The 25,515-nt window shown below is 35.4% G+C and overlaps 1 protein-coding gene across 1 annotated transcript in view; it reads right to left on the reverse strand.

The window, feature by feature from the left end:
- MYO3B (myosin IIIB) overlaps positions 1–25,515 on the reverse strand; it is a 178,516-nt gene that overhangs the window by 121,572 nt on the left and 31,429 nt on the right. The window contains exons 7-8 of the mRNA XM_056496889.1: positions 21,568–21,713; positions 2,569–2,634 (exon numbers count right to left, since the gene is read on the reverse strand). Of these exons, the coding sequence (XP_056352864.1) occupies positions 2,569–2,634; positions 21,568–21,713 (212 nt within the window). The remainder of the gene's footprint in view (positions 1–2,568; positions 2,635–21,567; positions 21,714–25,515) is intronic.

The following is a 25,515-nucleotide window of genomic DNA, read 5'->3' on the forward strand; positions in this document are numbered from 1 at the left end:
AAAACCATCCTGACATTCTTCGCTCAGATTTTATAAACATTGCATCTGACTAAAATGCTGCTGCAAAATCTTCATCTCTTCAGGCAATAGTATCATAGTCAAAAATACAGATTTCGTTCCTGAAAAATTTATGATCACTATTTTAGCAACTTAAAGATTTACCAACAAAGAAACTTCCACCTCAGGCATGTTGTAAATCATGTAATATGTTAGAAACCACTTATAAGAAATGCCTCTCAGGACAATGGCATTTCAAGGGATGGCAAAATGGGGTGAAAGAAGGCTACAGTGGCCTGGTTTGGCAATCTTGGCATAAACAAAATTACTGCATAAACCAAACTGAAATTAAAAGCTTAGCCAAAGCTACATGCTCTGTTTTGGTCAGTACACAGGCCTGGCCAGCAACTTGAATAGATAAGCTTGTTATGCAAATGACGTTAGCATCAAGGAGGAGGCAGATAATGAAATTATTGAAAAGCTAACCACTCATCACAAGGGTGACAGAAACATCAGGCAAGGTCCTAACATATGGATAAAAGGCAGTATGGAATTTATACAATCACTGCTTTTAATTTATCATAACTAGGCTGTCAAAAGGCGAGCATCAGCAAATGCATAACTAATGCATATAAATGAGCCAATTATCAGTAATGGTTAAAAGGTTTGCAGTTGTATGATCCAATGTTTCATTATCTAAATTTTTTTCTAGAAAAACCACTAATGTAAATCTAAGCCTCCATAAAAGCATCTTGTATCCTCTGTACCATAACAACTTTACTAACACATGCCCAAGAACACAACAATGTCAGAGAAAAATTCAGTATTCTCTTAAAGGCAGCTATAAGGTAGGGTATTTATTACAACTCTTGTATTTCTCCATGTTAAGAGAATTGTGCATGAGCATATTTCCTTACTTTATTGAGCACATCACTGTAAAAATAAAAAGCAAGATTTGAGAATCTGCAAAGGTTGATGATGAGGAAGTAATTAAGCAAAAGTAAATAATAATCCATATGATTAAAAAGATACAATTTCAATATATAAAAAACACAAAGGATAAGATTAAAACTGAGTTTAGCCATAAAGTATTAACATCTGACTTGTTTTATGAACAGCACACGCTGAACTAAAGGACTGAACAAATGCTAAGAAATGTTTAACTGAGTTTTTGTATTGTTCTCAAGCCCAGCAGGGACTTCAAAAAAGGGAAGATACCAAGAAAGAAAAACTAATATAACAATTCTGAAGGTTAATGCACAGTGTTCCTGAGACTGGAATGTAGTATTATTTACCAGGTGCAGTGACTTTCTAAAGCACAAGTGGAATATAATCCACAGTGCTGGTCTCCTAGAATACAGACTACAGCCTCTAAATACAATGTAACCCATGTTTTTTTATAACAGAATGAAATTCATGCACCACTTGGTGACCCTTGTACTTAAACACTGAACCTGCCATAGGACACAAGGTACCCTGCTGTGTAAACAGGGACATGCATTATGGAGAACCAGAACTTGGACCAATCTGCTCTAGAGGAATGCATTTCTGCTACCTACACTGGAGAGATTCTGAGTTACATTGCAGCCATAGTAATAATGTCCTTTCTCTGTAGGTCAAACATCACACATACATTACAAACAAACATCTCACTTTTCTGTCTGGTTAAAGATCAGCATAGTAAATAACAATATTTTTCACAGATTACTAATAAAATTTGCATTAGTGTTTTTATTTTAAACTTCTTTTAAAAGGGAAAGACTTTACTATACAAATTGTTGAAAAAAGTATCAGGTAGGGATATTGTATTCTGCAAGTAATTGGATACACAAAGAACACAAGATTCAAAATGTAGATATGCATATTTACAAACCTATCTTGAAAAGTCACCACTGACAAGTGGTGTTATAATAGTATTCCCCACATTACACAATTTGGGCTGTAAATGGTTCCAATGAAATGTTGAAGAATACTAAAAAACAGTCAAAATTTGCAGAAAGGTTTTTGAATACAGTGCTAGCAACTATTTAACTGTGATTTCCTAGTATCACTGTAAAAAGAAAAAAGTAAAGCAAAAGCATGTTTTAATTTAGTGACAGCTGCATTCATCATGCTCTCAGTACTATTGGTGCTCAATTAAATATATATAGTGCCTATATATATATATATATATATATACAACCTACTGAAACTTACTAAAATAGAAAAAAAGCCAAATATTTTCTTTCTTACCTTTAAAATTCTTATTTTTAATTGACTAGGAGTCATTTTCACTAATCCTTTTTTCTCCTCAACAAAAAATTTCAATGGAAAAAACCATCAAGGAAATCAGGTGTATTTCATAAATCTGTTTCAGGTCCATCAAAATTAAGAGAAACTCAAATGAAGAAAATTACATAAGATCAAACTGTGCTATGAAGCTTTCAAAAAGTGAGGCATGATCTAGAGTCTATGAAAAGAAACCTGTAGTCAAAAACCTGCAATGGCAATAACTCCATAAGAAAATTCTGTTTTCAGATTGGCACAAATAGGTCTTGTTGAATAAGCTGTTTTTAAAAGGAAAAAACTCACTGTGAAATGAAATGGTTGAATCCTCTGCACCATTTTTCAGGATGTAGCAAAGTAGGTGGAGGGTTTCTGAAAAACAAAGATTTGAGTTTTAAAATGTTAATTTTATCTCACAGATAGTAATCAAAGCTGCTCCTGGTTCCACCAGGGAGAAAAAGATCATTATGAAAGTAATAGTCAAATTGTCTGTGTGATGCCTTAAGATGCCTGTTGGTTTTTTCTTGCTGTTGCTTATTCACTGACAGCTCTCTTTTCATGTCCTTCTCCTTTTATGTCAATACCTTTGAAGCTGGTGGTCAGTACAGCTCACAGTGTACTTCCCAACATTTCCCTTTCAATTCAGCCTTACTAAAAATGCAATATTAACCTAGCCATCAAACCACTTTAACCCTTTGCTCAAGATTACTTATTCTGATCAGAACTTTTAAAGTATGGATAAGAAAAGCCTGTAGGATTTTCATTCTGGGTTTTAATCTATATTCAGTTTGGATGACACTGTAAACTATAAAACTGTTAAAAATAGATGCTATTTTTTAACTGACATCTAGGAGACAGAATTTTTATATTAAATAGTATGACAGCCTTTGTAAAAATAATTTTTCAACTGTGACAAATTCCATGGTGGTTGACATAAAATCCCTTTCCTTCCTGATTTTTACTTTTACAATTTAATTACATAAACCTTCAAAGCAAGACCTATAAGTCATATTAAGTGAACCAAATTTTAAGAGGCTTGAATTTAGGAGGACAAACTTGCAGCAGGAATTGTTTATAAATTCATATATTATATTATACCATGTTATCCTCCTGAGATTTCCTCTGCAGCCTAAGATTTAGCCTAATTTAACTTTTTGAGATTAAACTTATGGAGGTGTTTTATGAAACCTTAATGATTTATCTTTTGCTGCATTTGAGGGTTGCATATTGCTGAATTGGCAGGGAAAAAACAATCACAGTAAGAACGTATTCTACAACAGAAACAATATTCTGGATTGTAGAACAAATCATGTCATTTATACTGTGGCCACATTCCACAGAATAACACTGCTTGGAAATATCTCACAAAACAAAAAGAAAAACAGCATAAGCAACATAAAATAGCTCTGATTTGCTCAATAGTCAAGAGTTTTCATGCACATTCACTGAAAAATGAGTTCTATTGAACAATTACTCTAAAAAATGCAAGCAAATTTGTTTGAAAAAAATTGCAATGTGGCTTTGTAATAGATGAACCATTTTGTTCATCTGCATCTTTTCAAAACAAATGTAGCCATCAAATTACACTGCAGGATGACAAGTTTGCTGAAATTACCATCTCATTACCTTTCTCTTTTGCTTCAGAAGACTAAGGGAATACACTTTTCTTCATGAAGTGAAGAAATCCAGAATGCTTGAACCTGGTCTTTTGCAGTTTGAAATGAATAATCCATTAAGACACCTCTAATTCATATCCTGAATCTATCTCATTAAAGGGAAAAGGTAAAACAACTTATATGCATCATCAGATGCTAAACCACAGAGAAACAACACTTGCCTGACCACTTCAAATCAAAGTAGAGTCATTTTGGATTCCAGACTGTGTTAATTACATTATATGGAGTTCTGTGGCTTTTGTGTACTTGCACCAGCCAACATCATTGCATTTTGCCCACACCTGGCTATTTCTGCAGCACTCACAAAACACATTCATCGAAAAACTAAAAAGCTACTTCTTGTTAACTTGCTGACATAACTTACTCTACTTTTTTCGTATAAAATTAGAACATTCTGCATGCAATCTTTCTATCAGCTTTGCCACATGTACAAGAAGCTGAAACACAATATAGTCTTATTTCCTACTATATTTGATGGAATTTGCGAGAAGTAGATAGGAATATTATTGGGAAAAGCAGCTATAATTGGGTTTGTCTTTTGAAAATGTCTTCTTTTGATGAAAGATGAGTAATCAACCATTTATTTCCCAACTTTGTCTTTTTTCTTTTAGTTCTTTCTATAATTCTTAATTAGTCACAGAACTACATGCTCTATTTCCTTAGGCAAATGCATTGCCCTTGTGAGTAGTTTTTCTGTCTTTGTATCCAGTGCTTTCCATGGTCATACTAATGCTGTTTTTCACTGGGAGTTTTGCTTCAGCAAAGAATGTAGGGTTGAGATGTACAAGACCCATACAGGGAAACAATGTTCCTTCTAAGGACAAAAAGACATTAGCAAGCTTATCAAGCAAGAACTGCTGCTGAATCCTGACTGATACATACACAGCTGTATGCTGGAAATATTTTAATCTGTAGAGCTTTATGTGTTCCCATCATTCAAACTGCCTCCAAAGTCACTGCCTCCAAAGTCACAGCTGGTGAGGCAAAATTGGTCATTTTACCACAGTAAGGCCAATGATGCAGCCCAGCGAGCACCACTCATCCTTTACATTAAACTGTGAACCTAATTACAGATCATGGATAATAGATATTTGTTGGCAATGAGAAAACAAATATTTTCATTTATGACAGAATTTAAAAAACTGAAAACACACTGACTATTTTTAAAATTACTTCAGTAAACTTCATCATACATTTCACCAACAGAAATCATGACAGTGCCTCCAATCACCAAACTGCAACTGAACAATCTACCACATTGCTTCTAATGAGAAATTAGCAGACGAACAGCCAACATCTGTCACCATGTAAAGGCTCTGACAATCACCATCCCCCAACAAGGATGTTGTGAACTATTCTTCTAGCAGACTGAAGAGACTATAGTTCTGGTGACAGTTTCTTTCGTTTATACGCAGCTAGTTTTAACATGAAAATACACTTTTCAGACATATTTGAAAACACTAAGTGAAACAGCCAAAGAAAAAGGACAAATGCAACCACACATAAAAATAAGATTTCCTTACAAAAGGTTACAGAAAAAGAATTGTTTTTATTAAAAGACATGAATAATTGACAATAATTAATACCTCATAAATTCTCATACAAGCTTAAAGTCCTGCCGCTCCAGAGCGGGACTCTCTACCTTGTGTAATCCTCCAAAATTAACCAGTTAATTCTCAAAAGGACTCAGATTTCCTGATACACTTGGTTTTGTCCCATTCAAAGCAATAAGACGTGTTCACTGATCTGAAAGAAAAATTCAGACCCTAAACAGTCACCCATTCATCTGTCTCCTACTAAAGTCCACTGAAGTTCAACTGACTTCCATTAATATATTTCACCAAAGTCCACTCAGCAGGCAGCAGTGCACTGTTATCAGCTTTGTGAAGTTAAGATAGAAACTGTAGAAACTTGCAGAGAATCAGTACAACTTGTGGAGAATCAGCATGGAGAATCAGCACAAAATCACCTGTGTATATAGAGGCAAGCCTTTGAAATTGCTTTTCAGGTCAGTGGAAAGATATCACGAATCTGAATGGTGTTACATGGAGCCTCCATGGCTGGGAACCACAGCAGCAATCGACTCACGAGACCAGGAAATCAGAATGAACACAGGATTTACAACAAACTGAAAGCTATATCAAATGCATATGATTGGGGCAAAATAGCTCCAGGCCTAATACAATTGTCTGCCAGTTGAGTTGATCTAGGGGACTCCAAAGGCAATTGAACATCCTCAAAATGCCAAGAATTCTGCAAGCCTTGACAGTATGAGGCACCAATCTCCCTTAAGTCTACGTAACCAGATCTATAACCATAGCCTCTACAGACAACAAGGCATAAACTATCTTAAGACTGTACATACCAAATCACAGCATATGAGACAACTGGAAAAGGTAGTAGCACCTTACAACATCTTTAGTTTCCTAGGACTCAGCACAATTATGTAAAACTTTCTTGGGCAAGAGAAGAGACTAATGCTGTATCATAGTTCTCTAACTACATATAACCATACATACTCATATAATCATATGTACTTTAAGTATATGCAATCATAGAATATACTGAGTTGGAAGAGAGTCCAACTCCTGGCGCTACACAGGACATCCCCCAGAATCACACCACATGCCCAAAAGTCCAGATGCTTCTAGAAATTTGTCAGGCTTGCTGCTGTGATCACTTCCCAGGGGAGCCTGCTGCACTGTTCAATCACCTTCTGAGTGAAAAACCTTTTTCTGATATCCAGTCTGGTAAAATGAACTTTATTCTGTGAAAACTAAAGATACAGTCCATCCGAGGGAAAGACTGAAGGAAAAGGGGAAGTAGGAGTATGCTTCTACCAAGTTTGCTCTCCAGACACCTTTTCAATAGTAACTGATTCACTTTTTAACTTATTCTAAGTGTCATCTCCTTTCCCTCTTTCCCCCTCCCTTTTTCTCTGAGGACTCTTTCCTCTGTAAATATCTAACTCTAAAATTAAATTCTAAACACTAAAAGTGTTAACAGACAACTCCAATGACTTCTCTTCTAGAATTATCAAAGGCACATATCTATTCAAATAATATGTAAGCACCTTAATTCTAACAACACTATGCTGCTTTAAACGAAGACCAAAATCTACCAAGGGAAAAGAATTGGTTAAGAGCAAGCAGAACACAAGCCATTGCTGCCTCATTACTGAAACAAAATGTTCATCTTGTTTAAGTATTTTACTATCTTTTAATTACAGAAACAGGGTTATCTGATATTCCCTCTTCACTGGAATTTTCCACTGTTACAGAAGTCTGGACTCAATCCAACAGTATATGATGAATTTATATTGAATTGAAAGTTAAACAGAGTGCAGGATTCTAATTACCTGGAAAGGTCAAGGGTAGTAATCCACCTTTCTGGCTTCGTGATTTTTTTTTGCAATACAGCCTCCTAATCTAGTAAAAACCAAACTGGATACCTGTTTTCCCTCTTTCTCAGAAGAGAATGATGGCTACGTAATCTATAACACAAATACACATTTGCCTCTTTTTGTTCATGCTTTCATATGACTATTAATTTTGCTGCCATGAAGTAGGTGATGTAGAAGACTAACAATGAAACATGGGCTCAGCTGCAAAATTAATTCAAACACACCAATGAACAAAATACAAACTAGTTCTTTAAAGCACACTTATATCAAGATTTACTCACAGTCTTCTGCTTATAATAGTTCATCAGGCAGAAAAATAATGAGCAAAAATAAATGGTAAAAGATAGTTCCAGAACTATGCACAATCTCCTTATGATTGTCAAGATTCACTTTATGGATTGCCAAGAGACGTGCTTCAGGAGGACTATAAACACGCTGTCAAAAGAAGCTTTCTAAGAAACCTCCATCACATGAACAATCTGATTCAAAATGGTATGTATCTGATAAATGCCACCTTTAAAGTAATGAGTAAGGGCAGAAATAATGTGCTAAGCACACTAAATTATCCTGAAGGTCAAATAATAACCTTCAGAAAATGTATTAAAGCAAATCTCAGTTATGTAATTTTTTAGTCCATACAAAGAGAAAGAAAATGGATGAAAAAGTATTGCAAAGTGTTCTGCTTCTGAACATCTGGATTATCTTTGACTTTTTCCCTTGAACACTGCAATTCACAGGCCACTGGTTTCAGTCAGATTTGGCAGCTGCAAGGTTCCATTAGCCTTTTTCAGAACCTGAAAAGGCATCATTTATTTCTGTCGTTTATTCTTCAGTTTCCAGTTTCAGTTTCTGGCTTTACTAAGACAGAAAAAACTGTTTAATTTCAGAAATACTTTTGGATGGAGATGAAAACATACAGTTTTGCATTCCAGTGGTCAAGCTTCCAACCAAAAATTTAGCATAATTGACTTATAATTATGCTTTGTAATCTCATTTATTCACAGAGGTTTCAGAGAGTTAGAGAGGCATAAGCAAATTAAGAGCAATTGAAACAGGGGAAGTAACAGTAACAATTTTTATTTATAACCACTTTCTTATCTTTAGTGCCACGTAGTATTTTGCTTTTCTATTAAAACCATTGCTCTGTGAATTTGCAAAGCAGTAGAATGTCAGTTGCCAAAGAAATGAAAACAGGACAGCAATACTTCCGTGCCTGACTGAAATACATATGGTAGTGTCTAGACATTACACTTCTGTCGCTGGAATATGAAAATACTGCATTTACAAGGCATATTTGTAGAAATTTATGGGGAAGTAAAATATCTTTTTATATCTGGAAGCAAAAACCCCCCAGATAAATTTCTAAGGACAATTCGTGAATTGTGCGGGGTTCACACTCCCATTGTACATTAGTCAGTTTAAGAGGCCTGATTAGGAGACCTGCCTGAAAGTACTGCCCAGTGAAGCAGATCCACTCTTGGAAAGCTAAAAGTTGGCTCAAGAAAGACACAGAGGGATGCTACAAACTGTTTCTTTTAAGCACAGGAAGATTGCCAAGGGAAGAACTAGACCATTTGGAGTCTGACATGGAACAGCGTACCACAGTCCTGTACTCCTGCTGAGATCTCCCTGTGCTTCCTGAGATCTGCCCAGGAGGGCAAAGCAGAGCAAAGGCCCTGTCATGCCGTGGTGACTCTGCCATTAGGTTCCATATTGCCCTGGACAAGGTAACACAGGATATCTGTGATTTTTCAACTCACTGAAACCTGCTTTTTGGGACCTTCTTTCCATCAACAACAAAATATTTTCACTACATTGCTCCTATGAAAAGGGGAACTTGTTTCACAAAATCACAGAAGTACTTTTTTCACTATGGCTTCTTTACTTAATTTCTTTGTCTAGCTCTTATTAGTTGTTTAGCTCTTATTTTCAAAGAGGAAGAAATCTTCTTATCCTTCAATTTCACAAAGGCAAGCATTTTCTTAGTTAAGGCTCTACAGAAATACAAATAAACCTAACAGCAGCCCCATAAAAGAAGTTTATTACCACATGATTGATGTGGCTGGTACTGAACATGCAATTCAATCATTACACTCAGCAAAAGTAAGCACGTAAACCCTGCACTTTCAAAGGTAGTAAGGATTACACCTTCTTTGTATGTTATGACTCAAACTTTACTTATGTTTTTCAGCTTCGTATGGTACGAACTGGTATTATTCTGATAGCTTTGCCAGTCCAGTTCAGAAATAAACACTTGCAGAGGGTATATATTAGTTAATGTTAGCATATTTCCAATGGACTATTAGGAGGATCATTATAAATATTCTGAAGCAATAGACTGAATGAATTCTGAAACCTAAAGAAATGTACAAGTTGTGTAAGCGTACCATTTTTTAAAAAAGGAATTATCATTTAAGGTAATACGCCTTCTCAGCAAGAGGGCTGTATGCGGAATAAAATTTATTTGTTCCCTCTTCTATTTCATCCAACAAGCTTTATTCTAAAATAGTTAATTGCTTGTCTGTTCTAAAAAACACTATATTGCTTATGAATACCTGTAGATTATAACTGGGGTGAAGACTAATAAAAATAGTATGAGAAACACGAAAAATTTATTCATTATCAAGAAGATCCCATGACTGCAATTCAAATAAACCCTTTCTTATGCAGAACTAAATGACAATAATACAGCAAGACTGTATCCCAATGAACCTATAAAGACAGTAACATAAAACTCACATATTCCTTGAAATAGTCGGATAGGCCGCGGAAAAATTTTGGGAAAAATATTGACTCACATAAGCTAGGGAATCTAGGAAAGGATAAAGATAGTTAAAACACATTTAAGGTAAGAACCACTAATGATGGACATAATGTGTAGCAAAGCAATTAGTGATGCAATAAGAGACCAAAAAAAAAAACCCACTACAGGGCTGATATAATAAAACATCACGGAACACATGAAGATCCAAAAGAATTATTTTTTTCTTTTAATGCAAGGTTTAACTCACAGCTCATGCTGAATATTCTATGGTAAGCTCTGAAAAGAAGGATATTCTGGATCAGTTTAAAAATTCAGAGAAAATGAAGAACTGAAAGACGCAATGGTAAATGACAGACATAGGACACAGGACATTTTGAAGATGAGAAGCACCATCCTAGCAAAAGGAAAGACAAGACAATGCCAAGATTGGGAATAGCATCAAATTATATCAAGATATCAATAATATCAAAGTACTAACAAAGTGAGAAGAGAAAAAAGTAAAAATGAGAGGCAAAAAAAAAAAAGATGAAGACAAGCAAACCAAACTCCCCAAAGGCAAAACTAGGACAGGGAAGCAAAAATACACCTACAATAAAAATAGAGGGTATAATATGGAACACAATTCTTCCTTCCTTCCTGAATTTCTTCTCAGTAATTAATTATGAGTAACTAAGGTGATTACATACTTGTTAACATGACTTGAGCACTCAACTTTAAATAATATACAGAATGGCTAAAGAAAGAAGAAAATTATACTTTCATCTAATCATATCTCTGTTTGTTTGCAATATATAGATGTTTTCTGTTCTTTTTGTGTCCCCAGATAGTTCAAGCAGATGCAGTTTGCTCTAAAAGTCTGACATGTTTGTGAGTTAGCAACAGATCACTGATCATCAATTTGCTCAATGAATCCACCTTTTTGTATTTCAAAACATCTTTATCTAGCACTTGTACTAATATGTGAACAGTCTGATAAGAGGGAATCTGATATAATTATACTGAGAATGAAGAAACCTAGCAGTTACATTTTAGCTAATTTAACCAAACTAAACTGCATAGAGTCAATCACTTTAGTCAACCAGGCAGAAAGATGAAAGATGTTACTATTTTTTCTTAATGCTCTCAGAGACTGTGGTGCTGGATGCCAAAGCAGAGATACCAGCTCACTCAAAAGATGAAATGTTCCTTTCTCCTGTCACTCTCCAAGCTACTGAAGAAAGGTTTGCTCAGAAAGAAAAGTGAGTGCTCCCTTTGCAAGAGCACAAGAGTTGCTTCCTCTCTCTTTACAGACATACCTTTTTTCTTTTTTTTATAAATACAGCTTTCATTCATGGGATCTCAACATTCATTTGCCAAGCAGACTAAAATGCCAGTTGCTAAGATCTTATTCCATAGAGATCTAATATTTTAGAGATAAGCAGGGCCATGTTCAAATTGCCTCTAACTTTTTTCTGGATACACATAGAAATTTTGACACTTTTTCAATAAAGCAACTATGGACCTTTGTAAAAATAATTACACCTGCCTTGGAAAATTCCCTTGGTTTTGGTAAGTTTTACCAGGTTTTTTTCAGTCTTCAAAACTTTTATACCTTTATACCTGTATGCTTTCAATGCAAATTTTTAAGGGCTCCTAACAACACAAGACAAATTAATCCAGTAATTGTTTATTCAGATTGAGTAACTAAGTAAACTACCCTGTTTACTACTTAAGTTCCTCCTAAAACCCCCATAAGGGTGAAGTGAACATTTTTTTCCCCACAGCACAGACATGCACATGCTGGAAAGGACCTCAGAAGGTCTTTAACTCCAACCTCCTGCTCAAAGCAGGATAATCTATGAGTTCAGCTCAGGTTTCTCAAGGTTTATTTTCTCAGGTCTTCACACTTCAAATTAATTTTCAGTCAATTTTTAGTAAGGACTCTTTAGTTATCATTAAAGTCATCACTGTGAAACCCAGCCCTTGAACATGGCCATTACTTTGTATCCCTACACTCCCAAGATCGCATTTAGCCATATATAAATACTGAACCTTAGCAAAGAACCACTTACAGCCATTTCACAAGGCCTTCATCATTATTTACCACTTTCCCCCTCTTCTTTTTGCTTTCTCCATTCCCTGCTTGCTATTTCTTCAAACAGCACTGTAACATTTGAGAATCTAGCACTCGAAGTCATTTAATCTGAATACACTGCAGTGTGTTCACATGTAAAATGTGGCCTCTCTGCAGAGAATGCTCTGTCTAGAGTCTTGCCTGGGAGCTTTTCCTTGGCCTCATGACAGTTGTGAAAATTTGCACCTCCTGTAGGAACTCTTGCAAGAAGCTGCAGTACAACAGAAATCTAAATGGTGTTTCATGATCATGAAATAAACCCATTGAAATAATTATTAACTCCCTGAATATGGCAGTTAAAAAGATTTATAACCAATGCCTGCTCCAATAAATATTTCTTTAAAAATTTTATGAGTTCTAACTTATGACTAGATCTCTGATAGGAAAGAAATATAAGCTACTAATTGTTAATAGTAAATGTGCAGATATGTGTAGTGCATTGTTACTGCACTAATCATGAGTAGTGATTAAATATACTCCATAAAATTTTAACATTAATCAAACTGATAACTGTAACAAGTAAATCAATACCTTTCAAAGCACAGCTCCTTTTCACAAAATATGTTTGCAAATAGTGTGATTACTTTTTATTGCATATTTCTGAAAATTACTTTAGAGAGCGAAGCACGTAGGCATTTGGTGACTTCTTATCACAAAAAAATAACCATCATTACAATCCTAAGGAAAATTACAATCCTGCTAGAATGTGGTTAATACATAAAAAGTTCACTTTCTTTTTCTTCTGCTTCTATCAGCCAGTGAGTTAATTCCTTTATAAATATGAACATCAATATTCTATTTCGAATAGAAAAAAGGCATCTGTTTTTTGATTACATCCCATGAAAGTCTCTGGAAGTGTGAAATGTACAAGTTGTCTTATTCACTCTGCAATACCAAACTATGTGAAGAGATTATATTTTTTCATGCAAAAATATAATTCAATTTACTTGGCTCAATTCATTATAAATGATGTGGGCTACTGAACTCTGATATTAACCATAGACTATAAAGTTTATTTTGGAACCCCACAAGGCTAATGGCATGTAATGAAGTTTCACTTCCTTAGGATTGCACTACAATCCAGAGCAGAATGTTATTACTTTCCTTCAGACATGAAGTTCTAACTTGTATTTCCAAGGCACAAGTATGGCAAGTTGCCTGCACACCAACAGCCCTGCAAAACCACATGTTAAGTGCACAATAACTCAACAGAACACAAGTGTGTATTCTTCATGAGCAGCAATCTAAGGATAAAGACACATGCAAAAAAAGGAAATGTTTGACAAGGTAAGACATTGCAGGCAAAATATAAACATTTTATGAATGAAAACTTACAACACTGATATGGCTTTCACACAAGACAGTGTTCCAGACTCCAAAAAAAAAAAGCAATTTTTTTGCAGTCTCCTCTTTTTCCTCCATGACTGACAGATAAGCTATATCACCATTTCATATAAAATAACCCTCACTAAAGTTTAGTCACACACACGAGAGACTGTATGGTATGAGTAACCCACCTGTCAGCATTATGGCTCTGACACCACATAATTTTCCAATCAGAAAGCAATTAAAAAGGGGAATAGAGGTTTTTCTACCATGCAACAAAACTTTAATTCAAACATCATCTTTTCCAAACCCACTGCAAAAAACCAAACACCTCTCTGGACTGAGCATGAAGATGGTTATCATGTGGCACAGGGTAAGGCAGGGTAAGGCAAGCTGACTATTGATATTTGATAGCCAGGAAGTCTAAGGGAATTACTCATCCAGCATTTTCCTCTAGCAGCACCAAATACAAGGCTCTTCTGAAATTAGACTTTAATGCAGAGCTCCCCACAAGGAAGTTAGGTGTGGGAACATCATGTGTCCTCCATTGTGGCTAAATCCTCTGCCCAAAAATAACATCGTGCCATTTGCAGCCTTTGTGTGCAGTTGCAATATTTGGTATCTTGGTATTTGGAGCCTAGTAAAGGGAATCGATAAGGAAATACATTTTCCTTCTTTCCAGTATTTAGAGAGTTTAGCACAGTAACTAAGGGGTTATTTGCCTGTAGCTGTTGCATAGAAAAAAAAGGAGGGGGAAAAAGAAAAAACCCAAACAAACACAGGGGTTTACACAATTTAAATCCTAAAGGATCATTTTAAAAGGGAAGTAGAATGCAATTTTAACAGACCCTAAATAGTCTGCTTCATGAATGTTCACTTAATACCAGACCATAGCATTCTTAAAATTTCAAGCAGGGAAACCTGCCCTGGTTACCTTGGTGATAAACTGAAGACAAAATAGCACATAATTGTTGCTGATGTCACTGCTCCCAATTGTTTCCAAGGTTACAGAGTACCTCAAATAATTGTGATGTTTCATTTCTAGACTGCATGGGAAGCCCATTTTCTGTTCCCAGTAAATTGTTTAGTACCGCAGGTAATCTATCTAAACCTTATCTATTAAGGCATCAGCAGCCTCTCAGCAACCTCTGGTAATGATGTAAGCTTATATGTTGAAAATATAGCTACCTAGTTCTTTACTGAGCAACTTGACTCCTAGATTATCTTAATTATTTTTATCCTAAGAATCTATCTCTATAACAAAGTATATTAATAAATCATATCATAATACCCAGACATTAAATGTCTTAGGGCAAAGCAATATTACATGTGAGCTGTCTACCTGAAAGGAAGCTATTCTCTGGGGTAAATGGTGGAAAATTTGTTGTTAACTATTGTGAGATTTTCTCACAATCTTCAAACTCATTCTAAATGCAAAGCACGAGTATTTTTCTGCACTAGAAATAGAGCAGCCAGCCTACATCTTCTCCATTGCAACTTCCAGTTCACTGTGAACCATACCATGAATCTCCTTAAAAATCAGTATGTATTTTGTGTAAGGATTATGCTGACAGTATTACTGCCAAAAGACAACTACAGACAATGCTGTTAATTACTGTAGTCCTGTCAAGAAACAGGGAGCAGTTTTGAAAGCACACTAAAAGCAATATCATTTTAGTCTACAATTATAAAAGCAAGACTTGGTAGGTCAGCTATGCCCATATTTCAAATCCTCACTTCTGAAGGAGACAACAGTAGATGTCCATCTCCCATCTCTCCTGCTGGATGTGCCTTTCATCACATGACTGCTCTCAGACTGCAAGGCTTGACCTTGTCAGCAAGAAATTTTCCACTAGAGCAAAACAAAATGGCATTCACAGTATCTAAGCAGTCAGTTATTACTTATGCAACGCATTTTGAAAAGTAATAATTTACTTTAGAAACTGGATGACTAAAACAGCTTATGTGCATTTAATGCACAAAATTAACTGCATATGGAGCCACTAAAAACATCTGTCAGGCATCTTGGCTCCTACCAAGGGTTCAGAGGCAGTTGAGTGCAGCATGGAGAGTAACACAGAGCATCAGAAGTGATTCTTTTTTATTTGCTCAGAAAATGGTTGAAAGCTGAGCATGTGTATTTTCACAATTACTTGAGTTTCCTGATGAATTCATTTCAGCTGCTTACATTTTAGCTCTTCTGTATTCGAGTAACAACTATACTGGCAGGAAATGTTTGGTGAAACAGTCTGTTTTAAATAAGCACCAAATAATATACCTAAAAACAAGTTTAAATAAGCACCAAAGAATATATCTATAAAACAATACCCTTCTATTCATGAGAAGGCCAGTTGGAAGAGAGACTCTTAATGAATCAAAAATCAGAAACATACTGTGCAGGCGAAGTCCTCCTTAACAGCTGAAACAGTAAAGGCTTACAACAGACTATTCAGCAGCAAGCCACAGAACACAAATTACAATTACTTGCTGAAATTAGGCTATGAATACATATGAACAAAGAGTGCATTTGCAAAATCAAATTCTATCTGTAAATGACTTACAAAAAGGAAGAGAAACACAAAATCAATGAGAAACAGGCAGTTGTAGATAAGTTATGTGATAACTGAATAGTTAAAGGAAGGAAAGGAGGGAAATTGCACCAAGATGATTTAATTTTAGGGCTGATTCTCTATTGTCTTATGTTATAGATAAAAATACTTAAAATATTCTACTACTTTCTCAAATATATTACAATGTCATAAGGTAAATGGAAAACAGGCCCCATTTTGCTATGATACTGCTGCTAACTGCATACACTTCAATTTCTAGATCTACTGCCAGACTTAAAAGCCCAGTTATAGATGCATACGTGGTGCAGTCTTAGAAATAGCTCTCTGCTTTTTAAATAAAGATTATATAAAGAAAGTAACAGTGCTACAAGCTACTCATTACTCTGTTAAACCCTGGCACAAATCTATTTGAATTTGATAGTCAAACCCAAGGATGCATTTTTATCAATTCATATACCTGTTAGGAACTAAATAGTTGTGAATAAGTCTTATACATAAGGGCAGATTTCTTACCCTGAAGTCTTTTGGCACTGCTGCATACTCTGAGACAAAGTGACAGTAACAATACTAAAACACCTAGTCCTCACATCACAAAATTGTTTTGCCTGTGGACTTCACACATGCACTGCCAAATCAGACCAACACCTACATCCACCACTAGAGGTGTACTGCAGGGGTAGAAAGGGTCCAGTCCCATTCAACATCTTCATTAATGATGAGGCAGAGTGCACCCTCAGGAAGTTCACCATGTTTCCAACCTGTGAGGAATGGCTGATACACCACAGAGATGTGCTGCCATCCAAAGGGAAGAAACCTTAACAGGCTGGAGATAGAGCCAACAGGAACCTCAGAAGTTCAGCAAAAGCAGTGCAGAGATCTGCACCAGTATTTTCTGGGGGCTGATCACCAGGAAAGCAGCCTTGCACCAGAGGAACTGGGGTTCCAGTGGACACCAAGGTGAACATGATGTTTAGTAGTTTAGTGTAACTGCACTTCAGATTTCTATTCACAAATAAACAACATTATGCTCTGAAACTTCTATTCCTAATGTTAAATTACTTACCATAAAACTTCAGCATATTCCTTAAATTACTTTAAACACTTCATATTAAGTTACTACAATTAATTCTTTTGGATTTTGTTTTACAAAACCAATCAATTCTCAGCTTTATTGTCCTACAACACATACTTGTGTCTCAAGTCAGTCTCAACACAATACAACACAGGTGGAGAACTGCACCATTCAATGACTACTCATAAGCTCAATTCTATTCCACTCCCGGCTATTTAACATGAATTAATGAAGCATAATAATTTAAAGTGAAATTTCACTTAATTTTCAGATTTCGTGAGTTAGAAAATCAAATAGCCATTTCTTATCTCCAATCAGTTTTAAAACATGTGCCTTCCACTGCTCTCAGAAGAACACTTGAGTGATAGACATGAGCGGAGAATTTGGTTTAGTGCCAGCTGTCAGTGTAACCTAGAAAAATTACACTTTACCACCTCCTTGTAAAAAAGACTATCTATAAAGAGACAAATCCTGAAAAGCAGGATCTTTGCAACATTATCTGAAATCCTCTCTTTACACTGGGACATACACCCCACCCACCCTTTCTAGACTACAATACACCATCTTTATCTCCTCTTTGCCACATCATTTTTTACATTCATTACTTTTCAAAATTTCAAATAATTGCCAGTGATTTGTCATGATACTTTAAGAGATAGTACTGATATAATGTAGCATTTCTTGCAGGATAACATAGTTCAAAGAATTTATGGACCTATTTTACTTTAAAAAGCTTAGGTACAATGGTATCTGAGAATCTTTCATTTTGTAATATTTTTGTCAAAACTGACACACCTAAGTAGTGACAGCAGATGGAAGAGGCTAAAAGTATCAACTCCCAAATCACCAACTTCACTAGGCCACCTTCCTTTCATAATTTAGACCCTTCTGTTGGAGATTTGAAAAGATGTTCTAGGCAGATGACATGTTAACAGAATAATTTCATGGTTCAGTGTCTTCACAGTATGATTTATCTCTTATCTCTAGGCACTGGAGGTCCCTTTTCAGGAGATTTATTAGTTAGGTCCAAGAATCCATTTTGATGAGAGAGAATATGTGTGTTATTGCAAAACAGAACATTAACATTTGCTCTAAGATAATGCCTCCTTCTCATTAGCAGTTTTAAGAAAAGTCCCATGCATGTGCTATCACAACTGTTTCCAAGCTACTGCACCTTCACACAACAAAATGTTCATGAATGAAAGGTTTCTAAAATGTCCAGGAACTTGTATCCCCTTCTCTTCTAAATCTACATAAGTAGAAATAAGAGTCTAATGAAATATCTGACTTAAAAATTAATAATACCATTTTCTTTTTCACTCCACTTTTGCTATCAGACATTTGCTGCAGATGCTACATTTTTTGTAAGACAAGAAAAGTGTTTAACCACAGGAAGATGCTTAAACATCTGGCTCACAGATCAGGCCATACTATCAAAAGTATGAAGTTAATACTTAGATACCTTAAAAAATCCAATGTGTTTTCAAAACCACTTAGCATCTGCCATCTCCTGTTGTGAAACACTAGTCAGGTTTTGAGGGAAGTGCAGCATAGTGGGATCACCTTTTTTCTCATGCCCAAGTTGAAGTACTCGGTGATTTCTGAAAGTTCACCTGTCCTCTACAAATAAGCTATTTTGTTGAGATAAATTCCATCTCCTATCACATTTTATGTTGCTTGACACAACATTCAGATAGAAAATCTGAATTTAAATGGGCATAAGTGTCCTTCTCTTCCCACAATGCCATATAACACATCTTGGGACTCCATGGTGTATCTACATATGTGCTCCTTTGCCAATCTCTGAGCTATTCAATCTGGAGATTGGTCCATCCCTGGTCCAAGTTAAATAATGCAGACATGAATCTGGAGACAGTAAGTTTAACAGAAGTCCGTGACTTTAGTTCTAAACAAGAAGACATCTCCAAAAATCTTCAGGGTATGCAACTGCTCTGACTGCCAGCACAAAATTATTCATCCAATGATTGATTCAAATCCTATAAAGTCAAAGTAAAGACTCATTGATTTAAATTACACTCATTTAAGACTAAGGTCTAGTTCTGCTGCTCACTGTGTTGAAACTCAGTGCCAAGGCTAAAAGCCCAATTGCCTCTCACTAGAAAAAAGCCAGTGCTTAAACTGACATAGAAGCTTAACTATTTGAGAATGGAAGAAGTCTACAGAAACACACACAGAGATTTCTAGTATCTAGTTGTGGCAATTTTGCCATTACTAACATTTTAAAATAATCATTAAAACAGATTATTAAACAGTGTTTGATAAGACAACTTGAAAACCAGTGCAAAGTTTTCTGCTAATGTAAAGAAACTAGCAACACAGAAAACAGACCAGTCAAGTACACAGAATGCAGTATAAATAGAAAGATACAGATCAACTGGAGTCAAGAATGTAAGCAAAGAAGGAATTAATTCTTGACAACTCTCTGAGTGATGTTTAAGTGTCTTTTAATGTAAATAGCAATGCCACCTCTTCTCCAAACTGCAGTCAAATCAGCTCAATCAACAAAAAATGATCCTGGGAGAACACATACAGAAACCACATACAAAAATCAATTAATCAATAGCCCATTATGTTTACTGCTTGTTATTACCCATTACATTTATTGTTTGTTATTTGCAGAAGCTTTTTGCCCTTCCAGATAAAATGGAGCTTGACTGCAGGGAACCACAGTCACATCATAACTGTGCTCAGAGGATTTTGGACTGAACAGTCTCAGAAGGTGAGCTCCAATGCTTCTATATGTCACTGCTGGACACTCAACATCCAGCGCTTAGAAGAACCACTTTTTTTTTGAGAAGAGCCTCAATGCTCATGTTGAAAAGGCTGTTAAAAATATGTCAAGGTACTCTAAGAGGGGAATGCACCTTCACTGTCATATTTGCTATCCCTCTGAATTGATTTCAAACAAGTACCAGGAGAGAAGCGGTGTCTCCTATATCCCAAGTGCTTATACCATCCAGCACTCATCATAGTTCACTTCACCTAATAAGAATGCATAGTTAGAAGCAGCAGGGCTATATAGCTCATATAATACACAGCACAGGAAAATATCTCTACTTAAAAATTGGTACTATTCCATTTGGTAAAAGTACACATTATTTGATTAATCAGATAGATAATTCATCTTTGTTTTGCTAAGTCATACAGAGATGCAACAGCACATAGAGAAAGAGGTAATATGTAGACAGAAATCAAATACCACTTTATGTATCTTGCTTGCTCTTACTTTTGGTCTCATTTCTGGGTTTTAAACTATTTTGAGCACCCATAAAATTTTTAGATATTGTTTTAGTAATCTGAAGCCTTAACTCCCCGGACCCATTTTACACTCATGAAAAGGCAACAAAATCAACTGCTGCTTCAGTATGAATAATTTTGGAAAGAATTGTGGTGATTCATGTCTGAGCTGGGGAGAAGGAGATAACTGTATGAGCCAGAACCAGCACAACTGCATCTGCATATAAATAGACTTAATCAGAAATGCAAATTGCAATCAGATGAAATTTTAAAAGCCTATGATAACTGTGTAGATAACAAAAGGTCAAACACTTGTATTGCTGAAGGTTTTAAACTGTTAATTCAGTGATAATTCTTTATTAGCCAAAATGTGAAAAAGACTGGTACATGCCAGTCTAATCAATGATGGACAATTTCTATTATTACAACTGTTCTATTGCTAAACTCTATTTTACACTGTCAGTCTCAACCTATGCAGGAAGACTCAATGAAATGAAAACAAATAAAATCAATACAGTATGAAATAATATAGCTAATTTACATAATTATATATAGAAATAAATTTATAACCCTTTTTCACGTCCAATCTAATTCATATTGGATTTTCCATGGATGAAAATCCAAATCTTAATATTTTAACATCCTCAGGTAAATGAAAAAATAAATTATGACTACAGTTTGCTGAAACTGCCAGAACTGCTTCATAGCACTGTCAAAATTGTATGCTTTTCTTTTACAGTGAAACAAGCCTAAGACTCTAGGGTAATAATACTTGAAAATATTATTTAACAGTTGCAAATGTTGGCTTCTCCATTTGAAATAAACATTTTCATCAATAGTAACTAATAAAAGTTCTATTAGAAGGAAGGTACCTGGATATTATATGATTTTATATTCTAAGGTAAGAATAATATAACTAAGTCTCTATAATTTCAAGGAGTTCTAAATAAAAATTACTGTAAAATACAGACTAAAAAAAAATCTTTAACATCACAGCTTTTTCCTGTCTTTTTGTAGAAGACATTCTCAGGAATTGAAGCACAAACATTTGCCAAATATTTCTTGTTAGACTAGACTGCCTTTGAACAAACTAGTGAGTGAAGAGAGCCATCTAGTGCCATACCTTGGAATTTTAAAAAGGGTTTTCACCGGATGCATGTCAAATAAAGGAGGGTCTCCATCCCCCAGTTCAATAGCTGTTATTCCCAAGGACCATACGTCACATCGAGCATCATAGGAGTAGTCATACTGCTGTTCACAAGCAATGACCTATCAGAAGAGGAGAAACCAACATTTTAATCCAATTTACAATTCATGTCATCCAATATAACATGAAAGTACTTTTTTGAGTCATGTCTAAAATGCTATGCAGCTATCAAATTCATATAATTTTTGCCTGTATATACCAGACAGACAAAACACCACAAAAAGGTAACAGTAAATTAGAACTTCTCTTAGGTTTGTTGTCTTTAAAAACAATCTCTTTCTATTTATTTTTTAAATACATCAAGCTCCATGGGATGCTTCAAATATCTATACAAAGAACATCAATACTAAATTCTTTTTTTGAAAGAACAACTTACAGAGACCTATTATAATAGCAGAGAACCCTATTTATGTTATTCTTATTAACTTCTATGACTATTCATGAGGATAGACCAATTTGCACAGCTGGTTTTTAGATAAGGCAATTCCATCAGTAATTTCTGCCTTTCTGTTGTTGTTGTTTGGTTTTTGTTTTGGTTTGTATTTATTGCATTTGAATCGTTTAAAAAATCTTAGGTAACATACCATGTACCTTGTCTAAGAAAAAGGGAAGTGAGCAGGAATCTCTCCTTGGATATCAGAATTATTTTACACTTCCAGCCATCTCACCAATCACATTCTAATATGCTGACTATTCATGTCAGCTAAATCTAAATGTGAGATTCAAACCAAAGTTTAAATTTAGCCCTTATCTTTACAAAGGGATGACACAAAAACTGCAGCTTCACTGCATTTTATTATGATTTGGAATTGTGTCTCAAGTTTATCTTTCCAAATCTCACCAATTAAACCATTACTTTGAAAATCTGTTTGCTTTCCATATATTACTAGTATAAATTTACATGTTTTTTTGTATAGTTTCCAAAGTATCTTTAATAATTTGTACTTCAGATAAAAAAATAACATGTCCTAGGGTGGCTGTATCTATGTTCTAGAAGAGATTTTATATTTTTCTAACTTCTGTATTACTTCTGAATTCCTGTGTTAGGGTTGCAGTTTGGAACGACACTTTGCACAGATTGCAACATGCAAGTCTGCAACACGAGTAGCTGTTGTAAAAAAACCTTTCCTCGACAAGCTACTGATTCCATCTTAGCCTCTTAATTACTTTCTTCATAAACTGAACCTAACAAAGGTATTATTGACTCTGGTAGTGATTCTATCCAACAGGCCCATAGAAATTGTCTGTCTCTTATCTCAGACTTGTGACCCCACTGTAGTGCACTCATCTTTTTTTCTTTTTTAATCAGAAATCAGGGGTGTTGAAAACAGTTAAAATAATACTGAAATATTCAGGGAGAAGTTTGCATTAAGTTGCACATCAGTTAATTCCTTTTCCTAGAGCAAATCAGTCAGGAAAAATGAAGACTCTTCCAAATTTTTTATCAATGTTTTGACACGAGTTGAGATCAGTCTTTCTCCTCAATTTTTCCACTTAGTATGCCAGAGAAAGGGGGAAAATGAAAATTAGCACCGCACAAGAGGATTCTGAGATGTTTTCCTCCAATTTGAAGAGGCAGAGCTTTGTTAGTTAATCTGGTGTTTTTCTTAAATAAAAGCTCCGGAATAATTTTTAGTCCTTCAAAATGTTCACTATAGCATTGATCTCATCACAGAGATCACTCTATCTCATGAAATATGGACAGTAGACAGCTTCTACACAGCTCAAGCAGAGTGCTTTAAAACGCCCCTGTTTCAGAGGCCTGATAATTTCATTTTCTTATATAATTGTGAGATAGAAAAAATCAAACGCCTTTTTTTTTAAAATATCTCTACTTTTTATTGGAGCTGAGAGTACCACTCAGCACTGAGTACCACCCAGAGGCCTGCTCTGCCCAGTGGAGCATGAAGACAAAGAGCCCAGAAGATATGATCTGAAACTGAAGAACATGTTATTCCCTTTCTCTTCCTTGTGCAAAACCAGCACATTTGCACTGATTTTATATACATCAAAATCCTCTCCTGCTTGTAAAAGTGAAATGGAAGACTGTTTGCTTTACTGTAAACATTATGTTCATGGCAAAGCTTCAGGGGGTGATGTAGCTAATCTTGAGATTTGCTAGTAACCATGGGAATAAACACCAAGTCTTTCACTTCAGCATGGGGGGGCTGCATGCACAAAGTGGCTGGGGTTGCTAAGGAGACAGGTTGTCATCTTTTGTTTTAGTTGTAATTTCATCACTATTTCATGCCCAGTCATACTGCCGTAGGTTGAAAAGCATTCAAACACCAGACAGGAACAGAAAGTGTGATGGTAGTCATCAACACTAATTGTGCTGAGGGTCACACTGGTACATAATGAGGTGACAGAGAATTCACAGGTCTGGAAAAATAGTACATAAACAAATCAGTCACACTAAGTGGAAGGAATTTAGAGAAGTCAGTGCCTAGGCATTCTGTGTGATTTTTAACTTGTACAGAAAGACAAAAATTCACAGAGATACAGAAGATTACTTACACCTGACAAGAAAATTTTATATTCAAGCATACAATTCTGCTTCTGAAATTAATACAAATATTTCTCTGAACTTGCTGAGCAAGTGCAGCAGCAGATCAAAGGTGGATTCATAAGAAGGAGAGCAGTTAATGCAGAGAACTACCTATTATTTGGACAGTGGTCGTAACGACTTGTGCAAAGAGAGGAAGCTATACACATGTTTAAGGGAAGCAAATTACATCAAACCCTTTTAAGTTTACCCAGAATTATTAGACATGAACTTACTTTCACTTTGCCTCAGTACATAGTGTCTGTACAAAGCAGAGCTGCAAGCATATGCTAATAATAGTGCAGATGTGCTACCTGGAGATGACTGCTGCACAATTAGCGCTGCTGACCACGCGCAGGAAGGAGCTGGAGTTAGCAAGGCTGCTGCTGCTGGAGTGAGGCGGTGCTGGGCTCAGCTGACAGAGCCAACTAAGCAGCTTATGTGGTGTGTAAGCACAGCTGAGAAGCACTGCGCATGGAAAACAAACGTGGCACTAAGTTGTTAACCTTACTGCAAGGAAAATGAGATTGCCAGCTGTGCCAGTCATGTGAAATAAGCCAACTGGACTTCTGGGCTCCACCTGACACTATACAGCCCAACTTCATTTGATACATTGGAAATATAATATTAAATATTCTTCTAATCCCTATGTACCAAAACCAAAAAAGTCTTTCATGATATCATGGAGGAGCACTGAGGATACTAAATTAGACAAACCAAAGTGATATTTATCTATCTCTTATCTTTCCATCACTTCCTCTTTTCCTCTTTTCCTTCTGCTCTTCAAGCACATTCATATATTTAAAAAAAAAAAAAAAAAAAAAACAAACAATTTTGTGATTGAAATTGGTTGCATATTCCTGTATTTTCTTTTTTGGATTTGAGTTCCTTATTTTGTACCATTATACAAATATTTCCATGGTATATCAGAAAATTATTATGCTGTTATAAATGTTGACTAATTAATCAGTTAATATTGATTCATTGTAAATTAATTATATGTCAAGTAGCTATATTTTACCAGCTGTGAGTAATCAATTTTTATTTTTAACTCAACCAAGAGAAATATTCCTGAGATCATTAGACTGCTCTGGCAACAGGCTACATTTGTAGGGAAACGTAATACCTTTTATTGGACCAAATGATAAAGTAAGGGAAAACAGATAGGCTTTTATGAGCACAAATCTTGCTTTTATACCATGAGACCATCACAAACTCAATACTGCTCATAATATAATTGATACATTTTGCTTCTAATCCACAGATTTACTTCTGACTAGTAAGTATATATACTACACGTCACACAGATTTTCAAATGG

This window comes from Oenanthe melanoleuca, chromosome 7 (assembly GCF_029582105.1).
Source record: "Oenanthe melanoleuca isolate GR-GAL-2019-014 chromosome 7, OMel1.0, whole genome shotgun sequence".
Classification (NCBI taxonomy): Eukaryota; Metazoa; Chordata; class Aves; order Passeriformes; family Muscicapidae; genus Oenanthe; species Oenanthe melanoleuca.